This window comes from Camelina sativa, chromosome 20 (genome assembly GCF_000633955.1).
Source record: "Camelina sativa cultivar DH55 chromosome 20, Cs, whole genome shotgun sequence".
Lineage (NCBI taxonomy): Eukaryota > Viridiplantae > Streptophyta > Magnoliopsida > Brassicales > Brassicaceae > Camelina > Camelina sativa.
Window position 1 is genome coordinate 10076771 of NC_025704.1, and position 20032 is coordinate 10096802.

General features: G+C 36.2%; 5 protein-coding genes across 5 annotated transcripts; 3 read left to right on the forward strand and 2 right to left on the reverse strand.

The window, feature by feature from the left end:
* On the reverse strand, positions 284-1450 carry LOC104770286 (protein FANTASTIC FOUR 3-like). Its single transcript, XM_010494680.2, has one exon. It carries the CDS (start codon positions 1228-1230, stop codon positions 376-378), a length of 855 nt encoding a protein of 284 aa, XP_010492982.1. The 5' UTR covers positions 1231-1450; the 3' UTR covers positions 284-375.
* On the reverse strand, positions 6161-7553 carry LOC109131164. The gene is made up of 3 exons (XM_019241835.1): positions 7493-7553; positions 7384-7440; positions 6161-7249 (listed from the first exon to the last, which is right to left on the reverse strand). The coding sequence occupies exons 1-3, from the start codon at positions 7551-7553 to the stop codon at positions 6648-6650; spliced, it is 720 nt and encodes a 239-aa protein (XP_019097380.1). The 3' UTR covers positions 6161-6647.
* On the forward strand, positions 9105-13937 carry LOC104770287 (protein phosphatase 2C 70-like). Its single transcript, XM_010494681.2, has 13 exons — positions 9105-9377; positions 10269-10458; positions 10634-10834; positions 10939-11108; positions 11194-11352; positions 11437-11580; positions 11672-11733; positions 12179-12317; positions 12441-12535; positions 12968-13083; positions 13174-13306; positions 13399-13453; positions 13558-13937. Exons 1-13 carry the CDS (start codon positions 9237-9239, stop codon positions 13687-13689), a joined length of 1737 nt encoding a protein of 578 aa, XP_010492983.1. The 5' UTR covers positions 9105-9236; the 3' UTR covers positions 13690-13937.
* On the forward strand, positions 14273-15757 carry LOC104770288 (caffeoylshikimate esterase-like). The gene has a single exon (XM_010494682.2). The coding sequence runs from the start codon at positions 14476-14478 to the stop codon at positions 15469-15471; it is 996 nt and encodes a 331-aa protein (XP_010492984.1). The 5' UTR covers positions 14273-14475; the 3' UTR covers positions 15472-15757.
* Positions 17084-19675, forward strand: LOC104770289 (putative methyltransferase C9orf114). Its single transcript, XM_010494684.2, has 11 exons — positions 17084-17454; positions 17556-17603; positions 17720-17890; positions 18006-18072; positions 18261-18325; positions 18420-18492; positions 18606-18724; positions 18811-18890; positions 19000-19069; positions 19194-19271; positions 19368-19675. Exons 1-11 carry the CDS (start codon positions 17104-17106, stop codon positions 19431-19433), a joined length of 1188 nt encoding a protein of 395 aa, XP_010492986.1. The 5' UTR covers positions 17084-17103; the 3' UTR covers positions 19434-19675.

The following is a 20032-nucleotide window of genomic DNA, read 5'->3' on the forward strand; positions in this document are numbered from 1 at the left end:
TTAAATGATAAGTCGACCAACTACTAATTTGATTTGATACGTTGGGCCTAGGAACTTGGTATAATAGAAGGGAAGCTTCTGGGTACATGAATATGATCGTCCTAACGAAGTTGATGAGGTTGCCACTAATTTCAGACCACTCAGGGAATCTTTCTTACCAAACTAGATTAACTGCCGACCAGACCACAAGCATATTCCCTCTGCCCATTTCTTCCAATTACTATTTTATCATTATTTTTTGTTTTAATTAAATTTAATCTACTTTTTTTCTCGAGTTAGGAGGAAACGGCGAAATTTCTATTATAAGAAAAAAAGACACATAGGATAAAAAATTGTGAAATTGTAAATACAGAGCAAATTAAGAAGTTTCTGTTTTTAGGAAGTAGCAACGCAAAAAGATTCCCAATTTAGCAATCCCCTGTTTCCCTGTTTGCCTTCAGCGCATCTTCTTGATCTTTGAATATTCTCAATGTCCATCACTTCATCTTCTTCTTCTACTTCTTCTTCATTCTCCTCCTCGTATTCTTCGGTTTCTTCAGGCTCGACCGTCTCTTCTTCGTTCTCTACAAACTCATCTGAGTCTTTCAAGATAGAGAGACGGAGACGACCATTGCTCCGGTCAGCTTGAAAGCACCGGTTACTAGGTGGCGCGTTTGTGGCGGTCATGACCAATCTTCCGTTTTCACGGTGTGGTCTCATTTGAATGCTTTGAAACCCTCTCATAGTGGTCAAAGGAGGTGGGAGATCACTAGGGCTCACATTCCTTTTCCTACTTTTTAACGCTCTTGTCTCCGTTGTTGTTTCTCCGAGATTCTTGCTCTGCACGTCAAGCGAGAACAAATCATCGACATCTGTAACATCAGAGCCAGATTCGCTTCCGAGATTCTCAGTGCACAATGCTAAGCTCTGGTCGCTTAGAGCTCTACAAGAAGACGGACGTTGAACATAAGTCTTTTCTTTCTCAGAGCTCGTCGTCTTTGAGGAGGATGAGCCAGATGATAGGGACTGGAGAAAGCTCCAGCCACTTGAGTCAGGGCCCGAGGAAGCAGCTGGTTTGTCATCGTTAAGGTTTCGGGTGTCCTCTGCATTAGGGGAGTCAAGTGAAGGAGACTTGAGAGCTAAACCAAAGGGTTGAAAGAAGTGAGGATTTGGTGAAGATAGCCTAAGCCTTAAAGCCCTAGGCTCGTTAAGTTGAGACTGAAACCCTTGTTGATAGACAACAGTTCCCATGGTTCAAATTAAGAGGATAGAAGCTTGTAAAGAGAGAGAGAGAGAGCAAAGACTTGTGAGATGTGAAAACAAAGAAGCTTTGGAAATAAGAATGATGGACAATGAGAGGGAGAGGGTGCCAATTTGTAGTGTCGCAAAAGTGAATAAAAAACTAAATAAAGAAAATAAAGAGAAAGAGAAGTGACTGTGCAATGTGCAGAGACTAGAGAGGTGGGTAAGGGAACTTTTCCACACCACCACTTGAATAATGCAAATATTTATTTAATTATGCGACAAAATGCAGATAAGAATACTATTGTGTAATGTGTATGTATGTGTGTAACAAAGAGAGAGAGAGAGAGAGAGAGAGAGTCACTGTATTGTGCACATGATCTAAATTGAAAAAAACTCTTCATATAATCTTTGTACTGTTACAAAAGAAAAAAAAAATCTGATTTGTTGGTTTAGAGGAACAGATTTGGAAAGCATAGTCTATACAGGAAACTTGGTTAATCATCGTTTTTGACTCATTTGGCAAAAAATAAATAAAGACTGAATTATTCAGCAGCCAAGGAACTTTCGACCCTCATGTGATCTGGGACTGAAAGAGACTACCCGGAAAAAAGAAGAAAAAATTAGAGAGAAAAAGAAAGTTCCAAATGAAAGAAAAAAATGAGTGAAATAAAATTTTCAAATGAGGTTTTTAGTTTTTACTAAGAAGAGTAAAATTTTCTATTTTTCTCAAGGCAATAATAACAATTTAATATCTGAATTTTAAAAATAGCAAAATCAAATCGTATAGGAAAAAAGAAAAGATACGGCCACTTACAGAGAGACACGTAATGGAAGTAACATGACGAAAAGTTACAGACATGATTTTTTTTTTCTTTTATATTTTACCTTCCAAAAAAAAAAAACAATCCAACAAAAGTTATGAAAGTTCTCAAATTTGGTTTCCCCAATAGTGCTATGATTATGAAAACGATTGTTTGTTTTCTCTCTAATAGTAGTACTGTACTCTCTTTTTATATTTAAAGCAAAGGAGTCGTGTGTCAAAAACCTATGTCGGGTAATTCTTAGACCCAACTTAAACAACATGATAACAACTGCCCACTAATTTTGAAATCTAAATCCCATCAACCAAAAACTGATTATTGGCACTAATTAAGGAATAAACATAACATGGGTTTTCATACAATTTTTTTAGAAAAGAATGGTCATAAATTGAAGAAAGTGTCATGTATGCATCAAGAAACCACGACATAAAACAAATTACAAGAAAAATAAGCAAATAAAGTGTGCCCAAAATACACTCACCTCAATCAACACTGTATTTTGAATGCAAGATAGCAAAACCAAAAATTTCCGCCCACTTATTATGACCAAAAAATGAAAAAAAAAAATAGAGTTTAATGAAAAAAAAACATCAAATCAAAGTGAACAAGGCTTTGGTTAAATGAAATATAATAGCTAGGAAAGGTTAAGTGACAAAATAAGAAGAAACCACCTATGTTTCAACATCAAAAACTTTTCTCTACCTCTAAGACAATATTGGGTGGTTAAGTTAACATCAAACCTCGCTTGTCCTTTGAATATTTTGGCTAGCCAACAGTAAGCTGCTTTTTTCAGAAATTGCAATTTTGAGATTAAACTTTCAAGATTTGCCATCTTAAGCCATGTGTTACCCTAAAGAAACCGTACGGAACAGCTTATGAAGACAGAGTTTAAGATTCATTTAAGTCGCCAGCAAGAACAAGTGATTCCCCACTAAACACTTTTCTTTGATCTGTCTCTCTGTTAAATCAGATGCTTACGTACTTAACCCCATTCTAAAACAACAAAAGACACTTTTTTATTTCATAGTAAACAAATGCCCTAGGGTCACTGACTTTTGCTTAACTCTAAGGCATGTGAATTTTATTATTATATAAACTAATTAATGTAACCTAGTACTCTTCTCTCTAAACAAAAGGAAAGCTAGAATGCGTGAGCTGTTCCTATTCCAAAGAGGGTGGGGAGAGAGATTTGTGAGATCTTCCTGGGTTTCCTGTAACAGAAAAAGCTATTCCAGTTTTGTACTTGTGCTATAATAAAGAATGTGTAGCTACTACCATTGATGAACTGTTAGCATAATGCTAGCTTGTGTGCTGTATAACTCTATGATCAACTTTAATCACCACATTCCGTGTCTTTTCGAGGTTTATTGCAGACATGAACCAAGCAAGTGGATCTTAGTTTATGTTTTCAAGAGATTCTGTGGTCACTAAGTCTTAAAGAATTTGGTACGAAGATACCTTCGGTAATATATATAACAACAACAAAAGAAAGCCCTTCTCTCTGTTGTCAGATTGTTTCCAGTATTAGTAGTCAGCTTCTATAACAAGAAGCATCTTACTATATATTCCCAGTGGTTGATCACGTATTACTAGTCCACTAGAAGATGCAAATCAAGATTTGTTTTTTCATTTGAATTTACCAAGAACAAGTGCATAGAGAACAGAAATGAGGTCAATATGTGTTATTAATGGAAATGGATCTAGCCAAGACAGTTTCCAATTTTAGCAATAGAACTCAGTAATCCATAATTTCACAATTAATGTTTTGCTATTAGTTATGCTATTATCCGTAAAAGTATAAAAAAACTACAGTCGTTTTTTTCTAGTTCCTCTCCCTCTGCTGAAGGAATCAAGAATGATATAATTAAGCAACTAGTTGACATGCTTAATGAATAAATAATGAAACAATAATTAGGATTCTCTAACGTAAGCAAGAGTAAGAAAAGTTATGACATAGTTTAACTAATAAAAGTGGAAATAAAGGAGCTGACCTGCAGACGTAATCTCCAGACAAATATCCACAAATTGAATCTTGATCAGCGTTGGTGGTCCTAAAATCTGAACCACCCCCATAGAAGAGAAGAAAGTAACACAGCAACCTTTGGCCTCTCGAAGGGAGAATGCTTTTGAGTGTGTCCTTATACAAAAGCTGCTTTTCTATACTTAATTAAGATCATTACAATAAAATTAAGTGATTAATGACAGAGGCAAAAGCATCAAATTTAATTCAGAATATATTTTGACTTCGTATCACACGCTTGGTTCATGCCCATGACGCAACAAAGTTAAAAGAAGAAAGAAAAAAAAAACAGAGTGAAACTTCGAATCATAATTCATCAATGTTTGTTATTGGTTTCAAAGTTTTCAACTAATGGAAGATCTAAAAGCAAAGGAAATACGTCATACCACTTGAGATTAAGTGGAGACATAAACTTAAGCCTTACGTTTCCATCTATGGTATGTGATCATAACGTTAAACACGAGTATTGCATCTCTTGGCTCACTATAAATTGCATAACAACAACAAAAAAAAAAGCCATCCACCATCTTTTGACCAAATTAGTGGAACTTTTTAGGTGACAATTCTCCAACTTTTAAATTCTGACCCAAGAAAAAAAAAATCTCTATCATTAGAACGAGATTGGGAGCTTATTTAAGCCAAGCATACAAATGTCATTGGCTAACATATTTTACAACTTTAGGTAGAGAAAGAATGTGAAAGCTTATTATTATACTATAGAACTTTCTCCTTTGCTTTTAGAGAAGCATGACATCCACAGAAAATATCAATCTCATCCATAACTAATGCTGTACTCACATATCAGCCAAACACGCAAACATTTCCACAGATTAGATGTCAACATTTGAAAAAGCTTTAGCGTGGGCTAGTTATAACGACTCAAGTACATAGTTATACGAACAAATAACACACAGGTAAACAACTTACATTTAGTTGATGCACTATCGGAACAATGACTCTTCATCCGCTTGGTCTTATCCAAATAAAAAGACATGTTGATTCAGCAAAGATGGTTTTGTATCTCAAACAAGAAAGCTCGTGATGGTTGTGCCATACCTGGAACGTATTGGGCCTATTGACAGTGGGAAAAAATGATCTTAAGTTACAGATCAAAGCAATTTTGCCACTCAAAAGTTATTGAATGATTCACTATCTAGAAATGTGAAAACACTCAACAAATAAGTACTCTCTTAAGAGTGTACTAGACACAATTAAAAATTGTTCAAGCTAATAAGAGGTAGACAGAGAGGGTTCTTACATTGTTATGTAAGATAAACAGAGTACTCTTCACAAAATGCATCTACAACAATGTTTTGATATTAGGCTCCAACGGTAACGCATATCCATTACTAACAGAGGTGAAAGGTAACATAACTGAAAAGTTGAGAAAAATGGACATCTTTAGTGGCATACCAAAAATGATTGTAGGTAAATGATTGTAACAAAATAAATGCATGTAGCATTACTGTAATTACTCAATCTCTTAATAATCTATGTAGAATAGGGAGAATCTCAGTTAATCATACAGTGTCATTAACATATCCCACACGTCAACAAAGAAGTTTTACTAAATTTATAAATCAAGTCAAATGATGCACGCTTGATCATCAAAATGCAACCCTGAAGACAATGTCTAACAATCCTAGAAATAAATTAGTGACAAATCTAGTAACAGCGAGAGCAAAACAATATCGTTACTATTATTCAATCTCTCAATAACCAATGCAGAATAAAGACAACTTTGTTCATCATCATACAATGAACATTAATATATCCTACACATAAACAAAGAGATTCTTACTAAATTATACTAAAAGTAGGTCAAAATGTAATGCACTCTTGTTCATCAAAATGCAACCCTCAAGAATTTGAACATCTTCACGGGTATATGACAATGTTTCTAGCACACAAGAAATCTACTACCAAAACAATATCGTTTGATGAATCTTTCACATTTCATTGAACATAACCAAGAAAACTCCAAACTAGTTTGCAGATATTTCCAAACCATATAAATGAAACAAATATGTGTGTGTGTGAGTGTTATAATTTATACATATTTTTCTCAATGTGGTCGAAAGGCACGCACCAATGGAACATGTTCTGGGTAACGACGTCTTCGTAGCTATCAAATTTTTTCGAATTCCGAGACACCAATACCGTCTTCTCCTCCTCCCACATCGACTCAACATTGAAATCTGAGTACACGCGATTAACGAAACCGCAATTTCTGACATTTAGGGTTTGCGGAATTGAACCAGATGAACACGAAATACGGAGATATTGACATAGCGACGAGTATCTCCCGTAACATCGTAAGCGGACCTTGTGACGTGTGACCTCCTCCTCTTCTATTGAACAAAATAAAAAATGTCGTAAGAGACGAACTTGCACGTGTCACAGTAGGCTCCTTTCCAAATTCTTTAAACAATTAAAACATTTTTTTTTTTTTTACAATGGAAAAATAAAATAACTTCATATAATTTGTAAATTGAAAATGTAATGATCTTACATAATTAACCAAAACAAGAGAGACAACTCGGTTCCAATCACTCAAAACAACAAAAACAAGAGAGACAAAATTATCTATAGGGAATAAACCTAAACACATAGCGCGGTTGCGCCTCACTGCGTATTCGATGAGAAAGCCAACTCGGTCCATCAGAAGCAAGGTACGAATGGTAACGACCATCCTTCACAACACTATACGCAATGTCCCTTGCAATGGTATTAGAGTGACAAGACACCACCTCATAAGTGATAGATTCAATTGATAATGATTCAACAACAGTTCTGCGAATCGCGTCCAGCAATTCCCAATACTGAGGCCATCTCCACGGCTTATCCAAGGCCGCGATCGCAGCTTGACAATCCGATGAGATTATCATCCTACCCACATGAAGATCTCGTAAGCTTTGAACCGCCCACAAGATACACCGCAGCTCAGCAACGATCCTGTTTCGTGACTTCGTAAAAGCTTCTCTTGCATGGTATAGAACCCTACCCCAGCAATCACGAGCAATCCAAGATACCCCACTCATCGCCTCTGGATTTCTCCAATCAGCATTCACATTACACTTAACGTATCCTACACATGGACGACACCACCCGAGATCCAAGGGCGTGCCACGAGGAAAGCATGTCCCATACGTATCTATCTGCTGCGCATTAAGCCATGGTCTCTCTGCAAGCAAGATATATAATGTTAGAGAATAGAAAAATTGCAAAAAAAAAAAATTATCGACGCTGTTTTATACTCGTCCAGTGGTTTTGTTTCTAGTCAAAGGTTAACGACAATAACATGACAAAACTCGTAACCCATATAGTGTTTAGCAACAGTACTGCTCACAAAGAGGTATGTGCTAAACACAAACCCTGACAAGAATCATATAGAGATCTAGCAAAAAAAGAACGTTTAATTAATTACGATTTTGGCGAACGCGTCTCTTTCTGTGGTGAGGAGGAGGCCTTATCATCATCATCATCATCTCTTCAACCTTGTTAAAACGTTTGATCAGCCGGTTTTGTAACCAACCGAAGATTCTAGCAACTCCAAAAGTTTTAATATGCTATACCAAAATGATTGTTGCTTTGAACATATATATCTACTAAATTGATGAGGGCCGGGTTCTTATAGAATTAAAATTGGTAAGGGAGTGATGATATGAAGATCAAATATGGAATGCATGCTACCACTTGTATATACTTATATATGTTACCATTTATAAAGCTTAGTCAAGAAAAATAAAAACGTTACCAAATGTTTAATATATTGAAATTAAATTTTCTTTTTGACCTCTATTGAAATTAATTTGTAATTCCCAATATTTTTCTATGCATGTAGGTATAGTATAAATACATACGGGACTCTACATATGAGGTGGATACACTTAGCTTGTTGTTGATTAAAAAAAAAAAAAATGGAACTTTTGTTTACTCTCACAAACATTTTATAACCGATAATATTTACTCTCACAAACATTTTAAATTACTTTTTGTTTTATAAAATTCTATATGCAAATTATTTTCTGTGTGATTGTCTGTTGTATCAAAGAGATGAATACATGATTGTCATTTATGATTGCTATATTACATACAATGCATATACAAAATTGACTTTATTATTGGGTTATTTTCATGATTATGTGCCAATTACAACTTTTGATTGGTAATGCTGTACTATAATGGTATGAAGTTTTTATTTATTTTTCTGTTACTAAATACTAAATCAGTTAAATTAACGATGTGAAAACCGTTATTACCGTTATTTTCTATCTCTATCGATTACTTTTTTTAGAGATTTTACTCGATTATCGTATCGAAAAATATTCTTATACTTTATGAAATCAATAAGCACCTAATAACTAATGAGATTTTCTACAATTAGATATCATCATAAATTACATATATCATCATAGATTCATAAAACCTAACTTCAACCTTTAGAAATTGTATACAAAAGTTTTAAGAACAAATCTAAAAAACGTTTTTAAAAGTAATTTATGTGTGTACATAAAAACATTTTTAATGTTTGATTGGTTAGCTAGGACCGTATATGTAGATTCCTAGACTATTGTCAACAGCTTTAATTTGTGTTCTTTAACTGTGAAAAAGACATAAGATATTTTCTAATTCTAAAAATTGCTTTGTAAAACAACTGTGTGTTTAGATAACAAACACTCACCTATATACAACTCTTAAACACTATAGAAATAGAATTCTTACTGTCCAGTACAATGTAAAATAATCCATCTAGAAATGATATATAGAAATATTTGACAAAAAAATGATATATAGAAACAAATATAAATAATAAATTATGGCTAAGAAGAATTGGTTAATCCAACCATTAACCAATAGTAACGCGTATAAGATGATTTGATCTAAGCTTAATCCAACCACTAACCAATCGTAAGGCGTATAAGATGATTTTCTTTAGCCTAATCAAGTATTAACCAATCGTAACGTGTCCACGTAGGATAATGTTACTCTCCTCTCTACTGTTATAAAAATAGTAGAGAGACAGTGAAAATACAATTAAGGCAAAAAAAAAAAAAAAACAAAGGGGAAAAATTTTAGAAAAGAAGGGGTAAGAAAAATTCAAAGCGAGGTTCTCGGGAACCAATCTGGAAGGAGAAGGGAGAGAGGAAGGGGTGGAGAGAGCGAAGACGATGGCGATGTTAGAGATGAACATTATTGCGTTATTCATGGTTCTTATGTTGCTTCTCATCTCCCTCATCATCCTTTTCGCCTGCAAGCCATGGCGCTACCTTTCTCGTTTCCGATCCTCCCGTTTCTCTTCTACCTTCAAGGTATCTTCCTTCCTCCTCTTCCTCTTCCTCCCACCGCCCCACACGCTCTCTCTCATTCTCTCTATTCGAATCTCCTGAGTCGGCCTCGTTCGATTTGATTTTTTGATTGCGGTGTGTGGGCTGGTGGTGGGGGGATGATCTTTGCGAATTGATAACGCTTTTGATCATTAGTGACAAGTGTTACGTCGCTGGATCATGATTCCTTTTTTTTTTTTTTTGGTTTAATCGATTGTTTTGGGGATCTTTATGTGATTTGATTGTGTGGTCGACGACGCCGGGCGGTGAGAATGTGTTTTGGTTTCTGAAGAATCTGATTTTGACTTTTGGAATGAGATTTTGTGTTATATTGAGTTTTCACTGTTGGCAGATGTGTAGCTCAAGGTTTTATAGTTTTTGTCTTTGCGTTATAATGAGTGTATCTACTTTTTTCTTTGCTTACTCGATTTGCACAAAAAAAAAAAAAACTGTTTGTTTTAAAAAGCCTATGGGCGATTCCAGGTACTTTTGTGCTATATGTTTTCTTCTTTTTCTTCTTTAGCTACGTTCTGATTCAGCTATTACTTGCCAATCTGAATTTGGAGCTTCGTGCTTCTCTTTGTTGCAAAAAAAAGGGTTGAATCACTCTATTTTTTTCCAATTCTGCTGAATTCTACTCTAGTTTGAGCCTTACTAACATAACAGGTGGTTCATTTATATTGCATTACTTGGATAACATACTGAAATTGTAAAAGAACTAAGTCTGGCATATCATTATTACTTTCTTCATTCAGGGAAATCTTTTTCTCTGCTGGATTGAGTTTCTCATGTGTTGGCTATATAATATCCAGTTTAGGCTACTTTTTGTTTTTACTTCAGTCATCGCCCTAATACTTTCACGGCCATTCTCTGCAGTTGGGGGATTTGCAGAGACCCCTTATATCTGATGATGGGAATTTGATCCAAGGCCAAACCAGTGAGGTTACAAGGGAATATGATTTAGAGGGAGCTTGCTATCAGAATGAAGGGCTTTTGCATTCATCTCTGACCGAGGGACGTGTTTACAAACAAAGGCTTCCTTCTTCATCTCCCCATTTCACCCAAGGTTAGTCTTTTCTCTTTCCTCCACTTCTATCCAGCTCTGGTGAAGATATTTGGATTGAGTCTACATCATTAGATTGATGGAAATGGTGCAGTTGTTTCCAAAATCACCCTCTTTGCGTTATGAACTCTATGCATCACTCGTTTGTCACCTTATTGATCTGCTCTAAATTATGTAGGTGAAAGCTTTGTTCTAGAAGTAATTTCTGAACCTTCTGAAAATGCTTTGGTGGGCCAAACGCTAAAACATCCAGATGGAAAAGGTACCTTGGCAGAAGTGCAAACCTATGACTGGCAGGATAACAGAAGTCAAAATCTGCAGCATGATCTAGAAAAGGATAGACGTACTGATCTTTCTCCGAGTTTCGTCAAAGATCAAAGTAATTTCTTCTTCTTTTAATTTCCTAGGGTGTGTAATACAACTGCATTCCATCTCTTCAATTAGTCGTGAAGACATATATCATATTTTCTGTTAGAAGTGCAGGAAGTTGGATGTCCCTGGAGGTCATTGCGGGTCCTGCCATTGGGCTTCAACATGCTGTGAACTCCACAATTACCTCGCCAGTGAAACTTGGAAGGGTTTCTCCAGCTGATTTGGTATTGAAGGACTCAGAAGTTTCAGGGAAACATGCACAAATAACATGGAACTCTACTGTAAGGAGCTATATAGTTTAACTTTTTCGACTTTTCCATGTCACTTCTTACACTGTGCGTCACACCTGCCTGGCTTTGATTTCAGAAATTGAAATGGGAGCTGGTAGATATGGGTAGCCTAAATGGAACTCTCCTAAACTCTCGGTCAGTAAGTCATCATGATGTAGGCAGCCGGAAGTGGGGTAACCCTGTCGAGCTGGCAAGTGAAGATATAATAACTTTGGGAACAACTACAAAGGTCTATGTAAGTCGATTTGAGTGGTTAAAGTTGCGTGCTGATTCTTTGTTTTCCTTATTGTTTCATGCAATTTCTTTTCATCTTTGGAAGGTCCGTATCTCGTCTCAGAATGAGTTTCAGATACCCTTCAAGATTGGTGTGGCCTCAGATCCCATGGCTATACGTCGAGGAGGCAGGAAACTTCCAATGGAAGATGTCTTTCATTACAAGTGGCCGCTTCCAGGGGCAAATAAGGTTAACCTTGATTTTTGTTTTTGAGTTGTTTGTGTGATGATGGACGTCACTGCTTCTGCTAACATAGTTTTAGATGTATATACGGTTTCAGTTTGGGCTGTTTTGTGTTTGTGATGGACATGGGGGAGCAGAGGCTGCTCAAACCGCAATCAAGTGAGTCATTTGATTAGAATTTACGCTATTTACTATCTCTTTTCTAAAATTCTTCTCGATATTCTTATTATGGGTTTTCTTTTAATGCTTAACCTACCAAAGATATCCTAACCTGAAAAAAGCTGTGGTTGGTTATGTTTGAACTTCCGCTTTTCTGAGTTTGTCTGCTGATTTTGCTTCATTAAATAATCAAATTTTGATGGCATTGAAAATTTCAGCTGCATGTGATGATTAGCCATGCAACTGCGTTACATTTATGCCAGGCGTGGTTGCAGCCGGGAAAAAATATCGTGTTGAAAATTGTTCTGTTCATTTTTGTTTTGGGCTAATTATTATATGTCAGGAGCCTTTCACTAACAACTGGAGCATCTTTGATTTGAAGTTTTGTATCTAACAACATCAATTATATACTTGAATATTTAAGCTAATGAAATTTTTTCTCCAGAATTATTCCTGAGACACTGGCGAATATTTTATCAGACTCGCTGAGGAAGGAGAAAGTGTTATCACAAAGGGATGCTTCGGACGTCCTTAGGGACGTGCTTGCTAACACAGAAGCTCGCATGGATGATTACCAATATGAGGTTCTGCAATTTATCCTTTTCTTTCCTTCTCCTTTGATTGCATGTTAGTCTTCTACTCTTGTTGATGACTTAGCTGGACCATTTTCATTGCTTCATACTTAATGAACTAGTCGATCGATGCAGGGTTGTACAGCTACCGTTCTCTTGGTTTGGAAAGACGATGAAGGAAATTTCTTCGCACAATGTGCCAATCTTGGGGATTCAGCATGTGTTATCCAGTACGTTAAAATTATTATATTGCTATTCTTAGCTGTGGAGGTTGCATTAACCTGAGTATAAACTTGTAGCAGCATTTCTTGGTGTAGAAAGAGGGAGGGGACTTGATTACTCAGATTAGAAAACAAGGATCTTGCGTGTTAAAGCGTGAGTGAGTGTGGTCTTGTTTTGGAAACAGTAGATTATTTCTAATCTAGGGTTTATGGTAGAGTAAATAGACACTAATAGATGAGATATATGCTTTCCATTGTTTCACATCACAGTAGAATTTTGTTGAATAAGAGAAGCCTATATAAATATCATTTTTTTGCTTTGCCGAAATAGAAAGAGTGATTATCCCTACATTATCCTTAATACTGATCTTAATAATCACAATTTCAGATAGTTGTTTTGCTGTCATGAGTATTTATTACGATTTGTTTTGCATTTGGCAGTCTTGATGGGAATTACATACAAATGACTGAAGATCATCGAGTGATTAGCTTGTCCGAGAGAAAGCGATTCCAAGAGGCAGGACTATCATTGAGAGATGGAGAGTCTCGGATCTTCGGTACTAGCTCCATGAATTAAACACGCTCTGGTGATTTCATCTTCAATGTAACAAAATCACCAAGTCTAATTTGATAAGTTTTTTGTTCAGGTATAAACCTTGCAAGGATGCTTGGGGACAAATTTCCAAAACAGCAAGACAGCCGTTTCAGTGCAGAGCCATATATAAGCCAGCCTGTGCGTATCGATCAATCTTGCAAAGATGTGTTTGCTCTATTGGCTAGGTAAAATACACAAACGTTATAAGCTTGTCCCTTGTTCTCATTCTATTTTTTTGCTTATTCTAATAACCGAGAAAAAAAAAACAATTCTGTAGTGATGGGTTATGGGATGTGGTAAGCCCGAAGAAAGCTGTGCAGCTCGTACTTCAGGTAAACAGCTTTTTACTGAATCATCAAAGACAAATATTTGCTAGTAGTATGTCTTAGAACCTGGATCTAATGTAGTGTGTATGTGTTTAAAACAAATGTACCAGATGAGAGAGAAAGAGAGCGGGACAGAGAATATTGGAGAGAAGATAGCGAACGGTCTGCTGAATGAAGCCAGAGCGATGCGTACAAAGGACAACACCTCCATCATTCACTTAGGTTTCGATACTTCCCTGTAAGGCTGTAATGTTAGGAAGAAAAAAAACCATTTTAATGTATTTGGGAAGTGTCGTTAATTTGTGTACAATCTTTTGATTTATATGTGCTAGTGTATCCCTAGGGTATATGAGAGAGAAAGAAAAAAAAACCTCAGGTGCAGAGAGAGAGAGAGAGAGCTTTTAGGGTGGGGGTCTGAGCGAGCGATGTTGGTTTCATCTCTTGCTCATATAATATTAATAATATTTTTTTAACAAAGTTCCCTTTGTTCTTCTTCTAACTAATTTTATCATTTTTGATTTATCTGCAGACTATACAAACTAGTCTAGTAGTTTATGACCGTCTCCACATATTGCAAACAACAGTTACAAAGCATACAATACACTGTTCTCTACACACGTCTGCTCATAAATTTACGCATCTATATAATTTTGTAATCTGTTTAATTTCGCATACAGGTACAGGTTATGTTTGACTGACGGATATGGGATAAAACCAAATCGTAAAAACGTATAGTTAAGAATTTCAGATATTTTGGGATTCGGTACTGTAAAAGTCTTATTACACTACCTAAATCGGAGATTTGAAATTGAAAGAAGAAACGAAGGCGAGCCTAGAATAAGGAGTAGTTCGCGCGTCCACACTAAAAGCATGTGTCCCTACAACACCAGAACCCAGCCTCCTCATTTATGAAACGTCATTATAATCCCCTCAACGGTTAACCAAACCCCCACACACACATCATCTTCTTCCCCTCACCCACCCACAAGATTTTATTTTGGGGGAAAATAACAAAAAAAAAACACAAAATGGGACTGCATCCAATCTCCGACGCCAACGAACACAGTCCCTTCGGATCTCTCACCGCCGAAGAGTTCTACGCGAAACATTCCGTTAGCCACTCCTCAGCCTTCATCACCAACCCCCGTGGTCTCAAACTCTTCACTCAATGGTGGTCTCCACTCCCTCCAACTAAACCAATCGGTATCATCGCCGTAGTTCACGGCTTCACCGGCGAATCCAGCTGGTTCCTTCAGCTCACATCAATCCTTTTCGCTAAATCCGGTTTCATCACCTGTGCGATTGATCACCAAGGACATGGATTCTCAGATGGACTCATCGCTCATATCCCTGACATCAATCCCGTCGTCGATGACTGTATCTCCTTCTTCGATGACTTCCGTAGCCGTCAGACTCCGTCAGATCTGCCGTGTTTTCTCTACTCAGAGTCCTTAGGCGGCGCGATTGCTCTCTACATCTCGCTCCGTCAGAGAGGTGTTTGGGATGGACTTATCCTTAACGGAGCTATGTGCGGAATCAGCGACAAATTCAAACCGCCGTGGCCGTTGGAGCATTTGCTCTTCGTCGTCGCCAATCTTATCCCTACCTGGCGCGTTGTCCCCACGCGCGGTTCTATCCCTGAGGTTTCTTTCAAGGAGCCCTGGAAGAGGAAGCTTGCGATGGCTAGCCCTAGGAGGACGGTGGCGAAACCACGCGCCGCCACTGCTTACGAGCTGATCCGTGTCTGTAAGGATCTGCAGGAGAGGTTTGAGGAGGTTGAGGTCCCGTTTCTGATCGTGCACGGAGGAGGCGACGTTGTTTGCGATGTGGCGTGCGTCGAGGAGCTTCATCGGAGAGCGATTAGTGAGGATAAGACGATCAAAATCTACCCTGAGCTGTGGCATCAGATGATTGGGGAATCGGAAGAGAAGGTCGATATGGTTTACGGTGACATGCTGAGTTGGCTCAAGACTCGAGCGGAAAGCGCCGCTGAGAGGAAGGCACGCGCCGCCGTTGACAGCTGAGCTTAGAGAATCCTTTTTACTCCCTTGGGTGTTGTTGTTGTTGTCAAGCCAATAGAACAGTGCCATCTGGCAAGCGAGTATTTATTATGGTTCGCTGTTTCGTATCACATGGTTTATAGTTAAACCAATATATCTTTGGTTATCAATAAATTTTAGAAATATCAAAGATCGTGACCGAAAAAAAGAAAAACAAAAAAAGTACAAAAATATTTGAAACTAAATTGTTACTAATATTCTCTTTGTATGACTGTCAAAAAAATATTTCAGTTAATCGTCAAGTCAACAACCATCTGCTATAAATGCTGACCAAAAAATTGGTTTATCTTTATCCTCACGTACTCTCTTGTTTAGAAGAGAAGTAAAATATGTAAAATCGGGAAAAGAAGTTTTATACCCCGTGTAATATAAGTTTAATACGAAAATAAGTATAATACGAAAATAAGTTTAATACACGTACTCAAAATTTTTTTTTTTTTGAAGAATAATATTCATATTAATAAAATTGTATAATTTAATACCAAAAAATTAAATGTTATCATGTTCATACCTACAATCTTTTAAAAAAAAATTCTAATTTTATCCTTATTCATTGATATTAATTATTAATATATAAATGATATGGAATTAATTTTTGATTTAATTCTATTTAGATAAAAATAATTATTATTAATATTACATTTTATATTATTTTATTTTTTTAAATTCAAATTATATTATATTTTATTACCAAATAAAAAAAAATTTGAAAACATAATTTTAGTTTTTCTCACATTCCTTCTATATAGAATATGAGCTTATACAGCTTTCTAGTCGAGTTTGAGAACAAAGTAATGACTACTAGAGTTCGCCTCTGTTCGTTTTTTTTGTCGTGTTCTATCAGCTATGACCTCTGGGCGATTTTATTCCGAAGCCGATTGCTTTTCATTTTTTATGTTTTTTTAATCCCAACTTTTTAATAGTAAAATAAATTTGAAAAATGGCATAAGAAAGAAGAAAAAAAAATTTCGCAACCAAATATCGTACAACCAAAAAAAAAGTAAATCTAAAAAAAAATCTGACCAAACTAGAAATTACATCAATTAAAATTAAAATTTATATCTTTGATATTACATTTTATTACCAAATAAAAAAACTAATAAAATAATTAGAAAAATACAATATAACTAGCCTATAATTCTTTTATAAATCAGGTTTTCAAAGATTTTTTTACTTGATAATAAATATAATTTGAGTTAAAGAAATCAAATAATAATAAAAATGAAATATTAATAACGATTATTTTTATTTAAACAAAATTAAAATTAAAATTATTTCTCTATCATTTATATATTAATAATTAATATAAATGAATAACGTTAAAATTGAAATATTTTCTTTGTTAAAAGTTCGTAAATAGAAAAATAATAACATTTAATTTTTTAGGTATTAAACTGCACGTATATATTAATATGGATATCATTCTGGTATTTTTTTTTACCTTTTTTCCTTTGTAAACTTTAAGTTCAAGTTGATAGGCCGTTTAAATAGGCCCAATCGATTAAGGTAATAGAGGCCCAATAGCCCAGTAAGAACCCAAAACCGCATAAACCCTGCGAAAATTCGGCACGGCTGCAGCATTCGCCGGCGGCAGAAATGGGGAAGAAGAACAAGAGAAGTCAAGACGACGTTCCTGAGTTAGAACCGGAACCAGAGCTTACGAAAAGGATTGACGTAGACTCTAAACAGAAGAAAAAGAAGAAGAGAAGCCATGCCGATACGGAAACAGAACCGGAGCAAAAGATGAGCCTCGACAGAGACGCGAAGAAGGAGAAAAAGAAGAAGAGGAAGAAGAAAAGCCAAGAGGAAGAGCCGGAGCTTGTGTCCGAGCAATCGAAAAAACAAGAAGAGGAAAAGGGTAATGTAGAAGAAGGCAGAGCCACTGTAAGCATAGCCATAGCTGGTTCAATCATCCACAACACTCAATCACTCGAACTCGCCACACGCGTAATCTCTCTCTCTCTCTCTCCCTTCGTGCCCTTACCTGATATTTCAACTCTTCTTTTAGCAATTTTAAAAACTCGTATTTTCCTCTAACATTTTCTCAGCTCGCTGGCCAAATTGCTCGTGCAGCCACAATATTCCGAATCGACGAGGTATGTTAATCATTCTTTTTCTCAAAACTTGTTCCGGTTGAATCAAAACTACTCAAATGGGACAACAAAATTGTGTGCTAAAATTCGACAGCTTTTTGTTATGTTTTGAAAATCAGATCGTAGTGTTTGACAATAAGAGCAGCTCAGAAATCGAAGCTGCTGCTACGAATCCTTCTGATAGCAATGAAAGTGGTGCTTCCTTTCTCGTTCGTATCTTGAAGTATCTAGAGACACCACAGTATTTGAGGAAATCTCTCTTCCCTAAGCAAAATGATCTTAGATATGTGGTGTGTACTTCAAAGTCTTTCTTTTTTCTTCTTCTTCTTCAATCTTTTCACTTTTGTATTCAATGTTTCTTTTTCTAGTGTCTTCTGACCAGTTTTTGTTTGATCTATATTATAGGGTATGTTGCCACCTCTTGATGCTCCTCACCATTTGCGTAAGCACGAGTGGGAACAATACCGTGAAGGTATTACCAAAGTTTCGTACACATCCAATTAGATTGCATATTACATCTTTAGTGATATCCTTATAGGCGTGGAGAAACTGGTGTGGAGAAATATGAATCAAGCTATCACCTTTCTTTGTTGTAGACAATCTGCTATATTGTAGTTAGAGTCATGTTTCACCTTTGTTTTGGAAATGATAACCTTGTAGGCGTGACGCTGAGTGAAAAAGCTCCAAACTCTGAGAATACAATGGTCGATGTGGGTTTAAGCAAGGTATTGTTAGTTCCTCACAAGTTGGGATATCTCTCAGTCAAGTATTTACAATTTTTTGGCATGGATGGACCTTTATTCGATACCCTTTATGCAGAGTGTTGTTGTTGATCAAGTGCTTAGTCCAGGAGTAAGAGTTACTGTAGCCATGGGTACCAACACCGATTTAGGTACTTACAATCTCTATTTTCTTTCAAGTTATCATATTCATCTGTCTTCTATCTTTAGATTTAGTATAGTTAAATTGTTTGAAGTTAATGAATTTTTAATACGGTTCATCTAGATTTGGTACGCCAGATTGTTCCGCCCTTTAAGCCAAGAGAAGAAGCAGGAATGTATTGGGGATACAAAGTAAGATATGCATCACAATTAAGTTCAGTATTCAAGGAATGCCCTTTCCAGGTACTGATAGTGATACTCTGCTCGTCATCCTTCTATGATTTAGATCACATTTCCTGCATAACCTTATTTCCTAATACCAAACGCAGGGTGGATATGATTATTTGATTGGTACCTCGGAGCACGGCGTGGTAATTAGTTCAGCAGAGCTGAAAATACCAACATTTAGGTGATTTTTCATTTCCCCTTAACATGGTATAAGTTTGTGTTTAAACACATTATTAGCAGAGCTTAAATTTATAGGGACTGACTTAGATGGTTGTGCCATGAAATCATAGGCACCTATTGATTGCATTTGGTGGACTTGCTGGGCTTGAAGAAAGTATTGAAGATGATAATCAGTATAAGGTAATCTCTTTATTCAGCTCTTTAGCTCTCACAGAGGTTATATAGACTTCTCAAAGATCTAATGCGGGTTTTTTCCTGTACCAAGTGTTTTGATTGGACACTAATGAAAAGATCATTGATACAGGGGAAAAACGTTCGAGAGGTGTTTAATATATACTTAAATACTTGTCCACATCAAGGAAGCCGAACCATTCGAGCAGAGGTATTGGCAGATTTTTCTTATAAGTTTTGTTTTGTTTCCTTTTATGTGAAAATGGGTCTAGCTAGAGCTGAGGACATTATGCGATAAATTATGCAGGAGGCGATGTTTATATCACTTCAATACTTCCAAGAACCCATCAACAGGGCAGTGACAAGACTTTAAGCTTGATGAAAGATTCAAAAGAAACAATTGATCTCATAGATTTGAGGTTTCTTTTTGGAAGAAGAGTGATGTACTGTAATTGTTTTAGAATTTGGACCAAGTTTATATTCTTGTACACTACTATCCCAATTTTGGGGCCTTTTAAAATTTCCTCCAACATTGGCAGACGAAATGTACTCATCTCAAATTTCTGTACACTGAACACAATCAAGATTTCAATTTTACCACATTTGTTTTTAACATTCTGGTAAAATTTACCACATTTCAATTGAAAGGTTCAATCTCTGTGACGAAATCAAGATTTTTTAGTCCTATTGTGTGAAAAAAAAAAAAAAAAAAACACAATAAACGCAAAATGGGCCATGAAATTACAATAATTTGGGCCGCAAAGGCTTAAGAGCCGGCCCCAGAAAAAAGAAGGGTAATAATGTAAAACCGACAAAATTAGACCCTAATAGACCGGTGCGCGTGAGGGACTGGTGGTTTAGTTTATCTCCGTCTCGTTTATTCTTTTGGGGGTTCTCTCAGGACACCAGAGCGAGAGAAAGAAAATTCGAAGAAGGCAAACTCCCAAAAAAAAAAAAAAAAAAAAAAAAAAA